This window comes from Diplotaxodon limnothrissa, linkage group LG17, assembly GCF_057381915.1.
Source record: "Diplotaxodon limnothrissa isolate DT_005_m linkage group LG17, D_limnothrissa_male_GT1.1, whole genome shotgun sequence".
In the NCBI taxonomy this organism is placed as follows: Eukaryota; Metazoa; Chordata; class Actinopteri; order Cichliformes; family Cichlidae; genus Diplotaxodon; species Diplotaxodon limnothrissa.
The window spans coordinates 32,635,397-32,653,234 of NC_140612.1; the positions used below are offsets into that span (position 1 = coordinate 32,635,397).

A 17,838-nucleotide genomic window follows, 5' to 3' on the forward strand; every position below is an offset into this window, starting at 1 on the left:
AGAAGCAGCGGATCAGACGTTGAACCAGAGATCAAGAACATCTGTGGAGAATCTTGATTTAGATATTAGATAGTTGACTATTTAGAGATTTTGTTCTTATAATTTGGCTGAACTTACCTTCTGATAACTATACACTTATGAACCCAAATAAAATTGAGATTTAAACTTTTGTTATTTGATTTTTACTCAAAGTAGCAACAGCTACTTTTCATTAACAAATAACTTCAGTTTGTAGCTCACACAAACTTTTAAAGTTACCTGTGTGCTAACTGGACTGTTTATGGAATATTAGCTTTACATAGTTTTCAAAAACATTTGCCTAAAACCCAACAGCTCCCCAGTTTGAGACCAGGAGGAGACACAAAATGTGCCCTCTGTATTACAGAAGTAGCCGAAAGAAACACAGAGTTACATCGTTTCCAACAATTAAGCTGGTTCTTTAAGCAATAGTGGAGTTATATAAGTGAATGAGAACTTTTAAACTCAACTGCTGAAACTAAAATATTTTACACTGCCATTTTTTTAAAGGAGACCTATTATGCTCATTTTAAGCTCCATATTTTTTATCATAGATACTGTTAGAGCAGCTTTGAATGACTTGTAGTTGAAAATATACGTTATATATCTCTGTGCAGCCTCTTAGTTTAGTCACTGTTAGCTCTCTGTTGGCTCCTCTGACTGTTTGCCCCTTGTGGGTTTGCTCTAAATGACATCATAAAGATCCAAGAGAGGAAAAAAAAACCCATTGGTGCAAGCCAAGCATTTATAGCAGTCTAAAGCCTGAGGTTTTGGCTTCTTTGTCTGTTTGAACGCTGACCTCACAACTTGAAAATTTGGACAGAAAATAAGTGGTAGCATAATAGGTCCCCTTTAAATCATTTGTGAGTCTCAGCATGTGTTTTGAAAGTTTCCTCTTGCCGGAATATTTTACCACACTTCAAACACTGGAAAGACTTTTTGCTTGAGTGTATCACCAGGTGTCTTTTCTGTGCTCTCAAAGTGCGGAAGGACTTCGGACACAGCAAGCACCTATAAGGACTCTCCCCCGTGTGCTGGCGGGTGTGAACAGTCAGCAGGCACTTTGCGATGAAGCCTTTCCCGCAGTGTTTGCACGTGTACGGCCGCTCGCCTGTGTGAAACCTCATGTGAAGCCTCAGCTCCCCAGAGGACAGAAAAGCCTTCCCGCACTCGGTACACAGATAGTTCTTTTCCCCTCGGTGCATGCGCATGTGTCTCGACAGATGCTGGATTGATGTTTTTCCGCATATGGGACATTTGTATCGGCGGTCTCCTGTGTGTATACGGACGTGCAGAGCAAGGATATTTGAAGACCTAAAGCCTTGACCGCAGTACGAACACAGATATGGAGTCTCGCCTGTGTGAATCCGACGGTGCACTGTCAGCGACCACTTGGAGGAGTACTTCTTGTCACACTTGTCACAGTGGAATGGAAGAGTGTGTGTTTTAATGTGGCTGGTTAGGGCTGATACATCCTTAAAGACCTTCCCGCAATACTCACAAGTGTCCGTTATCCTCCTCATCTTAGGAGTGAACGTTTGATCTTTGACTCTCTGAAAGACGCAGTCTTTCCCAGGATCTGTGATGGGATTAGATTCCTGGATCAGATGCTCTTCTCTGATGTGCCTGAGAAGTCCTGACACATGGCTGTCAGAGTAGGGACACAGAGAGCAGGTCTGCAGCTGCAAAGGTGCACAATTTAAATCTGAAAATGGGAAGATAATGAGGACTCATAAGAATGTGGAAATTCAATGGAAAACAGTTATTCTCAAAGGCGTCAGTGCTTGCATACCTGAGCAGTATGAAGATGCCATGCCATCGCTTTGTTCATGTTTTAACTTTAGGCCTTTAATTTCTTTCTCACAGCCCTTCACAGGTGCTTTGCAATCAGCTGGCTCTTCAGCCTCGCTGTAATCAGACTGTCTTTCATCTTTGCTGCTTGAAAGCTCATCCAGTTGTGCTGAAACATGCTGGAAGTTTCCTTTGGGATTAAACAACAGCTTTGGCAAAAACATATTCTCGTCAGCCTGAGAACAGCCTATGAGAGACAGAAAAACTCACATTAAATACTGATGTGCAGCCTTCCTAATACAAGTTTTGTTGTATTCCAATAGATTTAACTTCTGAATAGTTTTATTTCCAGGCTGAAAATTTAAAACTTGAGTTAATTTTGAAGCTTATTTACTTATCAACAGTTTAGCAAGCCCAGTCAGCTGATCATATTTTAACCAGGGTAGTAACCTATTCACATTTGCTTCCGTTTCCTGACTGTTGCTGATGGAAGTTCAGTAGCGCCTTCAGCTGATCAGGTTCCAGAATAAGCCGTGCACATTCTTCTGTGACAGAGGGAGCGGAGCTGAGCCACTGTGCAGTCTGTGAAAGGTTTGCAAAACACTTCATGAGAATGCGGTGCTGTCCCGTATTCAGTAAGTGAAAATAAAATAAAAAAATTAATTAATTAATTAATAAAAAAAAAAAGAGAGAGAATGCGGTGCACAATCAACAGAATAAAGCATGCTGACACATCGCTGATCAATTTGTATTCAGTAGTTTGCTTAAGGTCATGGAGCACTACAGTGTGTGTGTATTGATATGAAAGACCACACATTTAAACCTTACCTGTCTAATATCAGGGATTGGTAAGAGATTATCCAGCCTGGAGATGAATTTCCACACCAAAGCTTGCAATGTGACATCATACTGTTTGCCATAGTATATGGAGAAGACCTCCTAGAACAAATGGGAAAAAGGTCATTTCATCTCACTTTACCAAATTTGAAACAACTCTCCAACTCAGATTTGTCCAGTGGATAAACCCTTCTTCACAGGAATTTTGCAAAATGTCTGGATAATCCAGTTAATCAAGATAATCTAGTTTTCTAGTTAAAAAAAACATCATTCTTCCATAATGATAGCAAGGACTGGAAATCTTTGTGTAATTCCTATTAAGACGTGTATCTTTGTCCTGGATGTTTTTCATGAAAGTCTGAGATGGTAAAGTGGAAAGAATTGAACTAACAAACTGAAACATGAACTTGTTGCAAAAACTGAAATGGAAAAAATAGTTGAGCTCTTTCTTCTCAAATAAAGTTCACTCATTACATATTTTTCAATTATGATAACTGTGTTACTGTGCGTCTCACCTTATAAAACCTCTGTCTCTCCTCTGGGTCCTCCAGTATGGCATGAACAACCTCCACAAAGTTGGACTTTGAATTTTCCAACTCGGTGGCATCCTGTCAAATGGTGTCAAAGACAAACATGTTTAACATGTATATGCTGGGTTCTTTAAACATAAAAAATTGTAATCATTTGATAATTGATAATGGAGTGTGAGAAATGTGCTGAGATCTGGTCAATGTGTATTATAGCTGAAGGACACAGCCCACAGTCTCAGGATTAAACATTTGGAGGCTACTTTTAATTTGTACAGAAATATTAAATAAACAGAGTTTTCAATTTGAATATGTGAAAGTAAACTAGGATTTTAAAAAACAAACAAACATCAAAAGAGTTTATTCAAAGCTCAAAAGCTCAGTGAAACATCAGTAATAAATATGCTATGAAAAAAGCAGGGAAAAAAATCAAAGAAGCTCAGCATAACTGAACAAACATGGGACCAACGCTGATCTTAAATCGGAAAGGCGTGTTCAGTGTCTCAGGCGAAGTATAGACTAGCCCTACTTTTTAAATGTTCAAGGGGGTTAAGGAAGGAATGTTACTTAATTTGAGCAGGCAAAGAGCAAAGGTGCAAAATAGGGGTGCAAAGACTGAATGAATGCATGTTATACACATGTTAATTTACCATTTGATAACAACGGGGCATCCATTTAATGACCACTGTGCTTGCAAAATGGGAAATCGAAATAACTAATGCGACTACTTCTTTGTTGTTTGCTTATTTTCATATTTCACTAAGGTCAGTTGAGAAACACGATTGTTTCTGATTTAAAAAACATGTTGCTCAAAGTTACTAAAAGCTCAAGGCTTTCAGAAAAGAGCTGGAAGCCAACCTAATTTCATCATTTGTGCTAAATTCTTTGGTAAAGACGTTTTTAAAAGTCTGAAAGAACATAAAATGTATACAGAGTGAAACTGTACCCGAGAAACCTACCTCCTGTTCACAGCTTAAGGTGAGGTCTCGGATGACATTCAGGTGGGGCTGGATATTCAGCAGGTCAGTCGTGTTCTCGTTGAGACACAACTCCAGCACAAGCTGAAAGAGACATTTTCAAATGCTAATTAATGATCTACACTATCCATCCATCCATCCATTCGCTTCCGCTTATCCTTTTCAGGGTCGCGGGGGGCGCTGGAGCCTATCCCAGCTGTCATAGGGCGAAAGGCGGGGTACACCCTGGACAGGTCGCCAGTCTGTTGCAGGGCTAACACATAGGGACAGACAACCATTCACACTCACATTCACTCGCACATTCACACCTAGTGACAATTTGGATTAATCAATTAACCTATCCCCACAAGCTGCATGTCTTTGGACGGTGGAAGGAAGCCGGAGTACCCGGAGAGAACCCACGCAAACACGGGGAGAACATGCAAACTCCACACAGAAAGACCCCGGCCTGATGGTGGAATTGAACTCAGGACCTTCTAGCTGTGCGGCAACAGTGCTAACCACCGTGCCACCGTGCTGCCCTTGATCTACACTAATTAAGTATTTTTCCCCTTAGTTTGTTGTTGAATATTCATAAAATATACTCTAATGTGGGCCTCTCACCCTGGCTCTCAGTCTGAGTAGGAGTTGCACTCTCTCTCTGGTTGTCAGCAGCTCTGGAGCCACCTCCGTCACTAACTTCACCAGCTCCTCCACCTTTCTGTACTGCGCCACATTACAACACTGAACCACCTGCCAGGCAAAGGCGCACATCAGTCGCAGAGTTGGAACGAGGAGGCACAACGAGGAGACGGACAAACGGCAACCTGCAGAGAGAATAAGAAAGACTGAAAAATCTAAATTAACAAACAAACGAAATTGGCATATTTAATTATCAAGCTATTATTTTGTGTCTGTAAAGTCTAAAAAGAGCATGTTTTAAATTGCAGGAAGTGAAAGCGGAGTTAGTGGATTGAGAAAAGGTTAGTTGATGTGTATGAAAGCAGGGGGGGGGCTTTGAGATTTGCTCCCTGGCTTGTTTTTAATTATTACCGTGTTACAACAAGGTTGTTTGGAATTCACAGGGTGAATGCTTTGCAGGAATGCAGCGTTGAGTTTCTATTCATGGATCCTGCATAGTTTAGGTGGAGCTGATCTTGCTTAAGAGGTGTCTTCAGTTGTGGAAGGTCATTTAATCCGTAAACAATTAATTGTAAAAATAACACAAATATTTGATCGTACTGTAACTCACTTTACTGAAAGCTACAGCAAATTTAGTCATCTTGGCTGCGATAATCCCTTCCACACAGAGACCCACATCCCATCATGTTTACTGCAGCTGCCACTGTAAAGTGAATAAACAGGAGCTCATTTTACCCTCCGCTGTGTCAGGTAGGCTCTGCTGTGATGTCTGCAGAGATGCACGCTGTGAATCTCTGACTGGTTTAGTTTCAGTCTCTGTCTTGCTGCGACTGAGGACTTTATCCATGATGGCAAACCATCTGCTTTTTTGCTTTTCCGGGTCTTCCTGTGCCTTGATCCTTCTGTACTTTTGTGTCAGGAGTGCTATTTTCGACCTGCATTGACTCGTGGTCTTATCAAAACCCTGAGTGGCGAGCTCGGAGCTCAGCTGAGCAAAGGCTCTCTCGTTTCTCGGATTTGATCGAAGCTGCTCCTGGATGCTTTCCTCTGCCCATCGACTGAGCAGAACTCTGACTTCGTCTGGTGTCCAAACAGCCCGCAATTTATCTGCTGGAATCAAAAAAAGAATATAGCAACAGATCAGCAAATTTTTTTCTGCACAAAACTATTTATTATTACGTTTTAAACAACTTACCATCCACGTGCTCATGTTCTGTTGATTTAGGCTTTTTCTGCACAACGCATAAATTCACCTCTTTCAAAGTTGCTCCATCAGCGTCAAAAACACTATCCAAAATAGCAAACCAGTCGCCTTTAACAACTCCATATGGCTCCATGTGCTTAATTTTTTTGTACTCCTCTTTAAGCTCATTCACTTTGACGCTGCACTGACGTGGTGTCTTGTTAAACCCCACCAGTGATAGCTCACTGCTGAGGTACGTGAAAACCTGATCGCTCGCTGCGGTGAGAAGCTGTTTCTGAATGTTTGGTTGTGCCCAAAGTGTCACCAGCACTTGGACTTCATCAGGCAACCACGGCGTTTCATCTGAAAATGCACAGAAATTTAAGAATAAAAAAAAGTGCATGAATTATGACTTATGTTTACCTAAGAAACACAAAAATATTATTTATTATAGAATTAAAAGTAATCAATTTGAGAGATAACTTGTCAAAACCACAGTTATGAGGACACAGTTAGGTCAATAACTACTCTTAATGGTAGGAGTTATTTCATAGTAGTTTATTTCCAACTTACCATCTGTATCCACATCCAGGGCAACGGCCTGTACAGCTAGGGAGTGCACTGTAGAGGAATTCTGCACTGTCTGTGAACGCTTTGCTGTGAGAGCCTGGGAACTGAGGACTTCATCCATAATGGCAAACCACACACTGCTGCTTCCACCCCTGTATTGGCCGTTCTTGATCCTCTTGTACTCCTGCTTTAGCTTTTTGATCTTCTCCCTGCATTTCTTTGGTGCTTTGTTAAAACCGAGCAAGGCCAGTTTGGAACTGAGACAAGTGTAAACTTTATTATTTCTCACGTTGAGGAGAAGCTCCCGTTGAACCTCGGGGTTTGCCCAAAGCGTCAGCAATGCTTGGACCTCTTTACTCGACCAACAACACAAGGGGGTGTCTGTGAAAGTAACAGAAAATGATTTATTCAAGCCGTAAAGCAGCCTTACTTGTAAATATGTTTGGCTTGATAACTACTTGCCTTTGATTGACGTTTGTACAGCAGTGGAGGTGACTGGATTGCTTGTAGAAGGACCATCAAATTCATGAAGCTGAACAGAATAGAAAGAAGATACTTGTGGAATCCCTGCAGGACAAGCTTTTGGTCTGGGCAGAGTGAGTTGCAGTGAATGGGTGGATGTCGTACAGCTTTCTGGAGTGTCTGTTACAGCGGGTGGACCTTAAAGAGACAAATAACTAATTAAAATTGGCAAAACTGGGAAGTTAATGTGTTATTCAGTACTGTCCAAAAGTCTTGAGCCACCCTCAGTTTCTTTGTTTTTCTATGTAAGTGCCTTCTCTCTCAAATTCACGCACATTCATAGTCCGATGGATGCATCGGAGAGCAACTTGGGGTTACTCCAAAGACATTTGGCATGCAGACTGAGGATTGATCATTAGAAAGAGTAGTAGCTCTACCTCATGAGCTACAGGCACCCCATATAAGGCATAACAGAGTTTGTACAGTTCTAAGGTGCTTGAAAGTCAATATTTGATATGACCATCTTTATTCCTCAACACACCTTTTACTCTCTTACGCAAGCCTTCTTTTGGAAATTAAATGAAGAAAAAAACTTTTCCTCTGAATATGGTCAGGTCTGGATTCAAAATAAGTGAAAAAGCAGCCAGTGCCCAGAGAAAAAGTTCAGAAAACCTGGAAAACTGTTGCTAAAGACCACTTTTTTAAAAAAATTAAGAGGTGAGGAGTGACTCAAGCCTTTTGCACAGTAATGAGCAGCAAAAACATTAAACAGAAACTATAACAAAACAGCTTGCATCAAGTTCAACAGCTCAGTATACTAAAATACAATATAACATACAAAAACAAACTAAACAGACAGTAAAATAGAGAAGAGAAGCAAGAATCCATATAAAATCTAACTGCTGTTAGTATTTGCTGTACTTTGCATCTGTATTTAATTTATTTCTCTCCAACTTACTTGCTTCCACATCAGGAACCATGACTTCCAGTACCACAGAAGACGGCCGCTCTCTGCTCTGTGTCCGGGCACTCTTGTCACCCATGATAGTGTCCATAGCATCATACCACCTGAAGGTCTTTGTGACTGCCTCACTCCTTTCACCGTGTCTCCTCGTGTTTCTGTATTCCTGTTTAAGTTTCTTTATCTTGGCTCTGCACTGTTTAGCAGAGCGGCTTATTCCCAGAGCAGCCAACCTGCCTGACATCTCCCTGTAAACGGTCTCGTTTCTGAAGGATTCCTCCAGGTCACGCTGGATTTTCTCCTCTGACCACACACCGATAAGCGCTTGGGTCTCTTCATGAGACCAGTGCACCAGCGGCTCCATGATCTCTCCTTTCTTGCAGTTCAGAAATCCAGAGCAACTAAGAGAAGCTGGGATGTTTTCACTTTTTTTTTTCAACATGGCGCTCCTTCCTCCTGTCGCCTAAATGACGTCACCTCATTGGAGCCAGTGAAGTGGAGCGTTGCCTAGATACGGCTCGGCTGAGGGCGGAGATAGTGGTTGATTACGGTTTGGCTCGTATAGCGGACCAGAGGCGTGCCATCCTGGGCCAGTGGAAATGCGCGGTTAGGTGCCACATTGGTGACGGAAACCGCCCCGTAGTTATGGACTGAACTGAGACCAGTGTTGCCAACTTAGCGACTTTGTCGCTATATTTAGCGACCTTTTTTCTAAAAAGCGACTAGCGACAAATCTGGCGACTTTTTCTGGTGTTATTGGAGACTTATTTATGACGACTTTTTGGCGTGAAAGCGCATATCGCTCTTACTCTCAATAAGCAGCGGGTGCTGCTGCGGTGGGCACCTCGCCCGTGCCAAAGCTCACAGGCCAAGGATAGTCCTCCCCCAGCGGCTATCAGGGCAGGAGATGTTCACACCTATGCGTCCAAACTGCAAATGAATCGCGCATGAGCGAAGCCGCTGCTCCCGCACTGACTGTAATGCAGTCAGTTCTTCTTTTACTATTATGTTGTTTTGTGGACCACAAGGTTTATAACTACTTATAAACACACACACACACAAGGTAACGCCACCAGAGTGCCTATTTCGGGTCACTTTTGCCGGTCCAAGCCCGGAAAAGGAGCAGGGTTGGAATTGTTACATTAAAAAAAAACAATAATTGCTAAAATAAATTTAATTTGTAGTTCTAAATAAATTATAAATGCATTTAAGACGTTTTTTTACTGACTTTATGTCTCTTCCACGATATTATTTCTCTCTCCAACAGGGTAGGTTACAATACATTAGCATGACCAATTATATTAGCATGACCAATTATGCTAATTAGATGACGATGACGTCATTTAGCGACTTCTAGCGACTTTTAGGACAGCCAATAGTGATTTCCCTTACTGAGGAATTGGCAACACTGGACGGCACCGCGACAGGGCGTTTCCATGAAGTTAAAAAAGAGCAAGCGGCATCATTTTTCGGTTGGAAGTGGCACACTTAAAATCCGACGGTTTCTTTAGTTATGGTTCCGGCGATATATATAAATAAATAAAATAGGAGGACCTGTAAGCGGTTTTACCGTGCTGTCGTACAAATGGTTACAAGAAAGCGAGCTAGCTGTTCCTGGACCACTGTCTTTAATAGGAGGCTTACTATACAGTCACATAAAACTAGGTTTAAAACATTTTAACATGAATGGGAAACAGTTGCAGCAATTTATTGAAACATATGCAAACATACTTGGTAATATAATAATAAAAAAAAAGCAAAAAAAGACTTCAGACACAGTCTGAACTATATATAGTATATTACACTAAGAATATAAAACAATACTGAAACTAATTAAAAAAAATATACACTTAGTATAGTAGTTCAACACTACTAGTAAGAACTATAATAAATCTTCTGCCTGTATATTCAGATACACTAATAGAGGCATTTTTCTTTATTATAGTTATTTTGGTTTTTTTAAAGCATGTTGTTTACATACTAAAGCTATCTAAATTCAGGACATTCAGAAGACAGTACGGTGGGCATATTGTTGTCGTGAATTAAAATTTAACAAAATACACCAGTGAGAGATGTTTGCCACAAATATTTATTTTACTGAAAAACATCACAAAAAATACTGAGAGTAAGTATATTTCTTTGGGGGTTACATAAACAAAAATGGAATTCACAGAACAACCTCATCACATATTTGCATAAGGTTAAATGGTTGTGCACAGATGAAATAAAGGTCGTCTGTTTCTTGATATTACGTGAACACACACACACACACAAAACAACTATCAGTTTTAAATCACAAATACATGAATTATATCACTAAAACTATTTGAAAGGCTTACAGTTCATGTTTCATTTTAAAAAAAAAAGCATGTGGTGGAAGTAGTTTTAATTACTAAAATTTCCACAAGAATAGGACAAGTTAAAATGTTTCGTGGCAACACTACAGCATTTTATTACACAGCAGTTTATCTACAGTCACATGCGCTGAAATACTTTTGTTTATATGATACTCATCTCTTAAGTGTTTGCTATATTTAGATAGCCTCTTCAATAGCATGATGCTGGGAAAACATTTTTATCAATGAACATGACTTTTTTTTCTACATAAAATGATTAACAACATTTTAATTCACAATCAGAAATGCTCTTGGCTACCTTAATTTCCAGATAATGTGACATTTTGGCTAACTTCATCACCTAAAGTTAATTTGTCACATTGCCTTATTTTAAGAACATAAACAGTGGATTCTTCATTAAGATGCTCCAGCTAGTCAGGCACTGATTATAGCACGCTATAACTCTGGTCTGTAGAGTCAATGATTCCTAACATCACTTTAATGACTCAGTGCCTCAACATTAAAACACTTTTATTGAAATGTCAGCGTTTCTTCAGTTAATAATCATCGCTGACCTCCTCTTCCTCATCAAACTTCCTCTTGAGGGAGAGCTTCTTTTGCTTACCCCTGTGCCTCCGCTTACCGGAGAAATCAGGGTTGGCTTCTCTCGTGTGCAGCTGTTCGTGTTTCTTCAGAAGTCCGGGGACAGAGAATCCCTTCCCGCATGTGTCGCACGTCCAGGGCTTCTTGCACGTATGTGTCCTTTTGTGGACGTTCAGGTGGGATGCCAGCTTGTAAGTCTTCCCGCACACATCGCAGCTGAAGGGCCGCTCATTGGTGTGCAGCCTGATGTGGACCTTTAGATTGCCAACCTGAGTGAAGGTCTTTTCACATATAGTGCACCGGTAGGGTCTTTCTCTGGTGTGGATCCTCAGGTGAACCCTCAGGCAGTACTTGCTGGAGAATTTCTTTTGGCAGACAGGACATGGGATCTTTGCTTTGGGGACATGGTCCTGCTGGTGTCTCTTCAGGTCAGACAAATAGACAAAGGTCTTTCCACACTGGGAACAGAGATACTGGCGGTCGCCAATGTGGTAGCCCATGTGTCTCTTCAGCAGGCTGGGGACGAGGAATCTCTTCCCGCAGCGCTCACACATGTGAGGGCGATCTCTGGTGTGCCAGCGCTCGTGGTTCGACAGCTTGAAAGCCGTAGGAAAAACTTTATTGCAGTGCTTGCAAGGAAACGTCATCTGGCTTGTGTGGCACTCCATGTGTCTTTTGAAGTAGGTGGACTGCGTGAAACCCTTGTTGCAGATGTTACAAAAAAATGGCTTTTGCCCACTGTGGGCGAGAATGTGCTTCGTCAGGCTCTGGAGTTTTGTGAAACACTTCCCGCACTGCCCACAAGCGTAAGGACGAGATGCGTTGTGGGTCTTGAGGTGGTTGTTTAGGAAAGCCTGTGTTCGGAAACTTTTGTTGCATGCTGAGCAGTGGAAAGGCTTCTCTCCTGTATGAATTCGTTCGTGGTCCATCAGCTTGGACTGATAGGGGAAGCTCTTATCACACACACTGCAAGTAAACCTGTCGCCCAGAGGCCTAAATTGCTTTTTTCTTCTTATGCTTGGCCTTGCGTCATCTCCAGCACTCAGCCTGGGTGGAGGAAGAGGTGGCAGGGCAGGGAGTGACAGAGAGTTGGAGGCTATCTGTGACACCCACTGATGCAAAGTGACACGCTGAGTCTGGGGCTTCTGGCCATCTTTTGTTCCCGCACCATCTGCATTTGGTAAAGTGGGAGCAGTTTTGCACGGCACCGTAACTACCCTGAAAGGGATTGATTTCAAAGGCAGTGGCTGTGGTGCTGGTTTCTCTGCTTCTGATGGTGGCGGTTGGGGTGCATTATTCTCTTTGCTCTGCGGAGTTGGAGCAGGCTGTTCTTGTGCAGAACTCTCTTTCTGCACCAAATTCTCCTTTTGAGCTGCTGTTGTGACACTCCTTTCCTTTGATGCAGAGCTATAAAGTGTTTTAAAATCATACCGCCCCCTGCGCGGAGGACTGTAAATGTTGACTGCTGGGCTGTCAGGGTCATCTGAAATTACAGCCACGTCTTCGGTGTCACTGACAGAAGTTTGGTTTGTTTCTTTAGCTGTGACCTCTACTGTTTTTGGAGATTCTGGTGGTGGATCAACAGGTTTGGGCCGGAAGGCAAGTGAAGAGAGGACACAGTCGCCCACTGAAGACGAGATAGTGGCTGCACAAAAAGAAGTGCACATTTTTTAAATTGAACTGAACGAGTTATAATACCAACAAGCTTAGACACCCATATATCTGTTGTTATATTTTGATAAAAAAAGGAATAAAAATTAAAAAAACAAAAACTTTCAATCTTTACACAGCCTAAAGTATACCTTTAACACCAAGGAGTCCTTTGGCCTGCTGGTGTAGAAGGAGTGTCTTCAGATCCACTGGATCAGGGATAAAGCCTCCACATGCCTCCAGAACACTGGGCTCCGTTGAAATCATGGCACCAAGCTGAAGTTCAGGCATTAAAATTAATTAATGCTTCTTTCAGTTGCTTCCTTATAAGAAAAGACTCGGCACAGTGGATGGATGCACATTAGGGCTAGGCTATATCATACCGTTCACGATAATATCGGTGTAATTTTGGGCAACGATAGGAAAATGATCGCGATAGAATATGGGTAAAACACGCATGCACCCTAGGTTTGCATACGCAAATGGCGGCGACGTAGAATGTGAAAAGCGAAAGCGGATCGTTAAATGAAACGGATGAACCAGAATTGGTTTGTAAAAATGCTGCAACTTCAATGGTGTAGAACTGGTTTGGCTTTCGTCCGTCAGATACACAACAAAGCACTATTTTTGGTAGCGCATGCTAGCGGGCCGTCGTTATTACCGTGTTTTTTGGAAAATACGACACACTTAAAATACATCCTTTGATTTTTTCTTAAAATCGACAGTGCCCCTTATAATCCCGTGTGCCTTATGTATGAATTCTGGTTGTGTTTACTGACCTTGAAACGATTTTATGTCGTACATGGCGCTCGAAAATCTGTCAAATGTTTTAGTACGACTTTGCTAAGCTACGAACCCGCACCGCTTGATGGATTGTCGGAGCGTAGGCAGGCGCCTCGCGGAGTGATACGTACTGTGCTTCAACACAATATTACCGTATTTTGTGTTTATCACCTCTTTTTAAGTTTTGTGGATGTTATACATGGTTATGCTGAGGATATGTCGGCCAATTTCCACTGGAAATGCCTTTTGGTTAAACTGTCAGCGAGGAATTTGCACTGTTACATTTTTATATAACTTTAATGCACATAAAAAACAGCTGCTTGTTTAAGTGAAAATACATTGATGGGGTTTTTTCCACTAATAAAGTTGTGGAGTTGTAAAGTATTTTGTCTAGTGTCAATTATATCGTTATCGCAAATTTTCAAATGTATATCGTGATAAATATTTTTGGTCATATCGCCCTGCTCTAATGCACATATTTGATTTGGCACAGATTTTTATACCGGATGCCCTTTTTGACACAGCCCTTCCAGGGATTTGAGTCTACATTTGTCTACATTTTCACATTAGACAAATAAAAACCTTTAAATAGAGACTTTAAAATTTCTGTTATCAGTGTCAAACAGACAGACAATTAATTTTCTAACTCTGACCTACATTTATGATAAAAAATAATTAGGTGCTCCATTATCCATGGCGTAGAGACGTACAGCAGACACCCTAGCGTGTCTGGACACTTTAATGAGTGTTAAGATGAATAAGAATTATATTCTGCTTTAGTTGTGGCCAATTACGGAACCGGATAAACACTCTGAAAGTCTGCAACAGCATGTTTTGCAACTGAATTTAGATCCTGAGAAAAGACATGTCGGATCTCTAAAAAGTAGCCCACCCTGCTGTGAGAGCCCTGGGATAAATGTCATAAATGTATCACAAAGGCATACCTGGGACAAATTGGGCATAGGAAGAAGTTGCTCCAGCTTGCACACTAAGCCTGCAATCAGAGTCTGCAGTGCTGTGTCAAACTTTGTGCCATACTGAACAGGGAACACTTCCTATTGAGGGAAAAAAAAAAATGTTTAACCATGTTGTAAACAGTAAATGGCATATCTCTAAACACTATACTGACAACAAAAGAGGAAATACAAGGGTTACAACCAGTGCCTGTATAATACCACATTAGTATGTTTACCCTGAAGAAGCGCTTCCTCTCAGTAGGGTTTTTAAGCAGATTCTGGACCAGTACCATGAAATTTGTTTGCGATTTCTCCACTTCTGCATCCTTCTGCAGCAGAGGAAACACTTAAACTCAGATTTAATCCACGCATTTAAAAAAAATTGCAAATGAAACTTTCAAGCAGAATAGTTTTTTGCACACCTACCCCTGATAATGTGGAGACCTTTAATTTATTTATAAGAGTCTGTATCGCCTTAGAATCCGGTGGACCGTCTTTACGAAGCAAATCCAAAATGATCTGCAGCACAAGAGCACATTAGTCACCATACAGATTGTATTAACTGCCCCCCGCCACCACCACCAATTGTAGTGTAAAGGAGGCTTGTAAAAAATAAATAAATAAAAAATCACTAATCTAGACTCATACAATTTATGGATTACTCTCAGCTTCATAATCATCAACTAGCATTTGATGCAGACACACAAACAGCTCACCCTTGCTCTCAGCCCCAAGATCAGCTGGGCAGTCTGTTTGAAACTCATGAGGTCAGGAACAGTCTGTACCACCATGGTCACAAACTCCTCCACTTTCCCATACTGCTTAACGTTTTTCTGCCGTACGACCTGCCAGATGTACGAATACGTCAGCTGCAGAGGAGATGCCATAAGGCGAAGGGAGGCCAAGGGAAGGGCACCTGAAAACGAGTTTGAAAACATTACGTTGCACAATGTGGCTCTTACTGTGCTGTTATGAGGCCAATATTTAAAAAAAAAAAAAAGTCATCTCCGGCATCCACACCCACAAACTTAGCACAAATCCGCCCTGTGTCAGTGATAGCAAATTGGCGAGTTTTGGTCATAGAAAAACTTCAGATGTTGTGCCATTTGTGGGGTTGTGCCATTGCTGCCTGTAGGGGGCGCTGTAGCGCAAGCGGGAGGCTTTTGAAGGCTGCAGAGAAGCCGCAGAGGGTCTGAAAAAGTGCACGCCTGCGTGTGCGTGTGCAATAGTGTAGAGAATGAGCGCCAATTTTCTGCAGAGCTGGATTCAAACTTCAAGTAGATGTTGGGCTCATCTTACCGTTATTCGTGGGAGTTAGCGTAAACGATAATATACAAAGACAAACGAGTGCATCCGGAGGATGGATGTTTTAATTTAAAAGCTTTAGCCTCCTGAGCTAGTTAGCCATGTAACTACTTGTCAAACAGCGCTCAAAAATATCCTGAGAGATGTAACTGCATTCAGGGTGGCTATAGGTTTAGAGGAAAGTGTCTGCTTACTGCAACAGATGGATGGCGTTGCATCTTCTTTTCTCACCGCCTGTCTCGGTGGCGGATAGCGACAAATAGCTTACAAGCGTTAGCTTAGCAACTTACTTGTAGTATGATAGCGTTTTTCCATACTGTGCTCAGGATGCGTCACCACTTCAAGAGACGGTCAACCGACAGCACCAGACAGACTGTAACAGTTTAAATCGAAATGTAACGTTTTTAAAGTAATAAACCGTCTTTAGCTTGAGCGTCAAGCCAGGAAGAATAATGGCGACCGCTTAGCAGCGGCTTTCCAAAACAAAAGTCCGGGTACATCCGGCGGATGTTCCTAAACAATATAAAAGCACCAAAATCTTCATTGTTCAGGAGGAGGAAGAAAAACTATGAAAAGTTTCTTTAAATTATTACAATAGTGAGTCAATTGACAAGGAGGCGAGCTTCATATAATGAATCCAGTGCAGTGTAAACCAGCATTAGGAACAGGCTGTGTATAAATATTCAGTTGGAAATCTTTTTGTTTTTGACTGGGACAAAAGAGAAACAAAACAACCCCCCCCCAAAAAAACAAAAAACAACTAGCTGCTCATATACACTCACTTGCCCCTTTAGTAGGTGCACCTGTTCAACTGCCTGTTAACCCAAATATCTAATCAGGCAATATAAACCAAGCATTATATTGAGAGTCAACAAAGCAACGTAATATAAGTAACTTTTGCATGGTTTTTGCTACCAGACAGGTTGTTCTGAGTACAGAAACTGCTGATCTGTTGGGATTTCCCCACAAACATCTCTAAGGTTTATAGAAAATGGTGCAGAAAATGAGAGAAAATAACCAGTCAGCAGCAATCTTTGCTTTTGCACAATTTGAACCTTGAAGCAGATGGGCAACAGCAGCAGACCACACCAGGTACCAATCCTGTCAGCTAAGGACAGGAAACAGGCTATAGTTCACACAGGTTCACCAAAATTGGCCCAAGATTGGCCAGTGGTGAGTACAAAATGCCTGGGTAATGTCACAAATGCCTGGGTAATGCCACTGATGACTGTCATGTTGATGACAGTCATCAGTGACATTAATTAATTTTCATTAATTTTCAACATTTTAGATTTTAAATATTCTAAGCAAGTCTCTACCAATTCTTGCAAAATTATCACACCCTCCGGCAGCGAAGTTTGAGCTGCTTCCATCTGGCTGCAGACACAAATTACCACGGTGCAGGACTAACAAGTTTTCCTTTGTCGTTGCTGCCATTAATGTTTTAAGTGACAAACTGTGGAGTCCTGTTGTTTTTCTTGTTTGTGTCTGATATTTTTCATTGCGCGCTTGTTTGCCGCTAGTGTACCACAAAATGCCCTTTGGGGATAATAAAGTTGACCATTTTTGGTACTCTGATGATATAGGGTCAGAGTTTGGCATAAACAACATAAATCCATCCAGCCTTTTATTAACAGTTCAGGCTGGTGGTGGCGGTGTAGTGCAGTCAACAAATCTGCAGTAACTGTGTGATGCTGTTATGTTAATATGAAGCAAAATCTGAAAGGAATGTGTCCAGCACCTGATGAATTATTGCCATGATGAATTAAAGCAGTTCTGAAGGCAAAAGGGGGTTGAATCCAACACTATCAAGGCGTACCCAAGGAAGTGGTGATTTAGCATATACACTATTTGCCCTATAAATTAAAAGGCTGAATAGAATATTTACCTAAAGCTTTTCAATATAACCTGATTTCTGCTGGCCATGGTCTGCAAGTAAGAAAATTAAATGGTCAATTAAAACTTAATTATTCTATATTATTAGGTGTGTCTTAAAGACATGTAAACGTCAAGTAATTCATCTTGTGTACACCAAATCTTACAAGATCTTAGGTGCTTTGTCGAAAAATGTAATCATTTATAGTCTAACAACATTTAGCCCAAATGCACTGTTTTGTTGAACATAACTTCATGAATTAGTTTTATTGCAACAGTCACAGAGACATTTTATGGGTGGTAGTGTTGTTTGTGAAGAAAAACAGAATGTGGAAAAATTCTCCAAATAAACCTCTGTCCCTTTGGAATAACACCATTCTCTC

The 17,838-nt window shown here is 41.3% G+C and overlaps 2 protein-coding genes across 2 annotated transcripts; both read right to left on the minus strand.

Annotated features, from left to right (window-relative positions):
* Positions 1–875: 875 nt before the first annotated feature.
* LOC146615280 (uncharacterized) lies at positions 876–8,389 on the minus strand. The gene is made up of 12 exons (XM_085376232.1): positions 7,945–8,389; positions 6,987–7,184; positions 6,528–6,905; positions 5,967–6,317; positions 5,507–5,881; positions 4,754–4,956; positions 4,133–4,234; positions 3,162–3,254; positions 2,638–2,748; positions 2,268–2,391; positions 1,811–2,056; positions 876–1,723 (listed from the first exon to the last, which is right to left on the minus strand). The coding sequence occupies exons 1-12, from the start codon at positions 8,387–8,389 to the stop codon at positions 876–878; spliced, it is 3,474 nt and encodes a 1,157-aa protein (XP_085232358.1).
* Positions 8,390–10,625: 2,236 nt separating this feature from the next.
* LOC146615281 (uncharacterized) lies at positions 10,626–16,009 on the minus strand. Its single transcript, XM_085376281.1, has 7 exons — positions 15,871–16,009; positions 14,992–15,191; positions 14,702–14,794; positions 14,512–14,604; positions 14,264–14,374; positions 12,689–12,812; positions 10,626–12,531 (listed from the first exon to the last, which is right to left on the minus strand). Exons 1-7 carry the CDS (start codon positions 15,893–15,895, stop codon positions 10,841–10,843), a joined length of 2,337 nt encoding a protein of 778 aa, XP_085232407.1. The 5' UTR covers positions 15,896–16,009; the 3' UTR covers positions 10,626–10,840.
* Between the last annotated feature and the right edge of the window lie 1,829 nt (positions 16,010–17,838).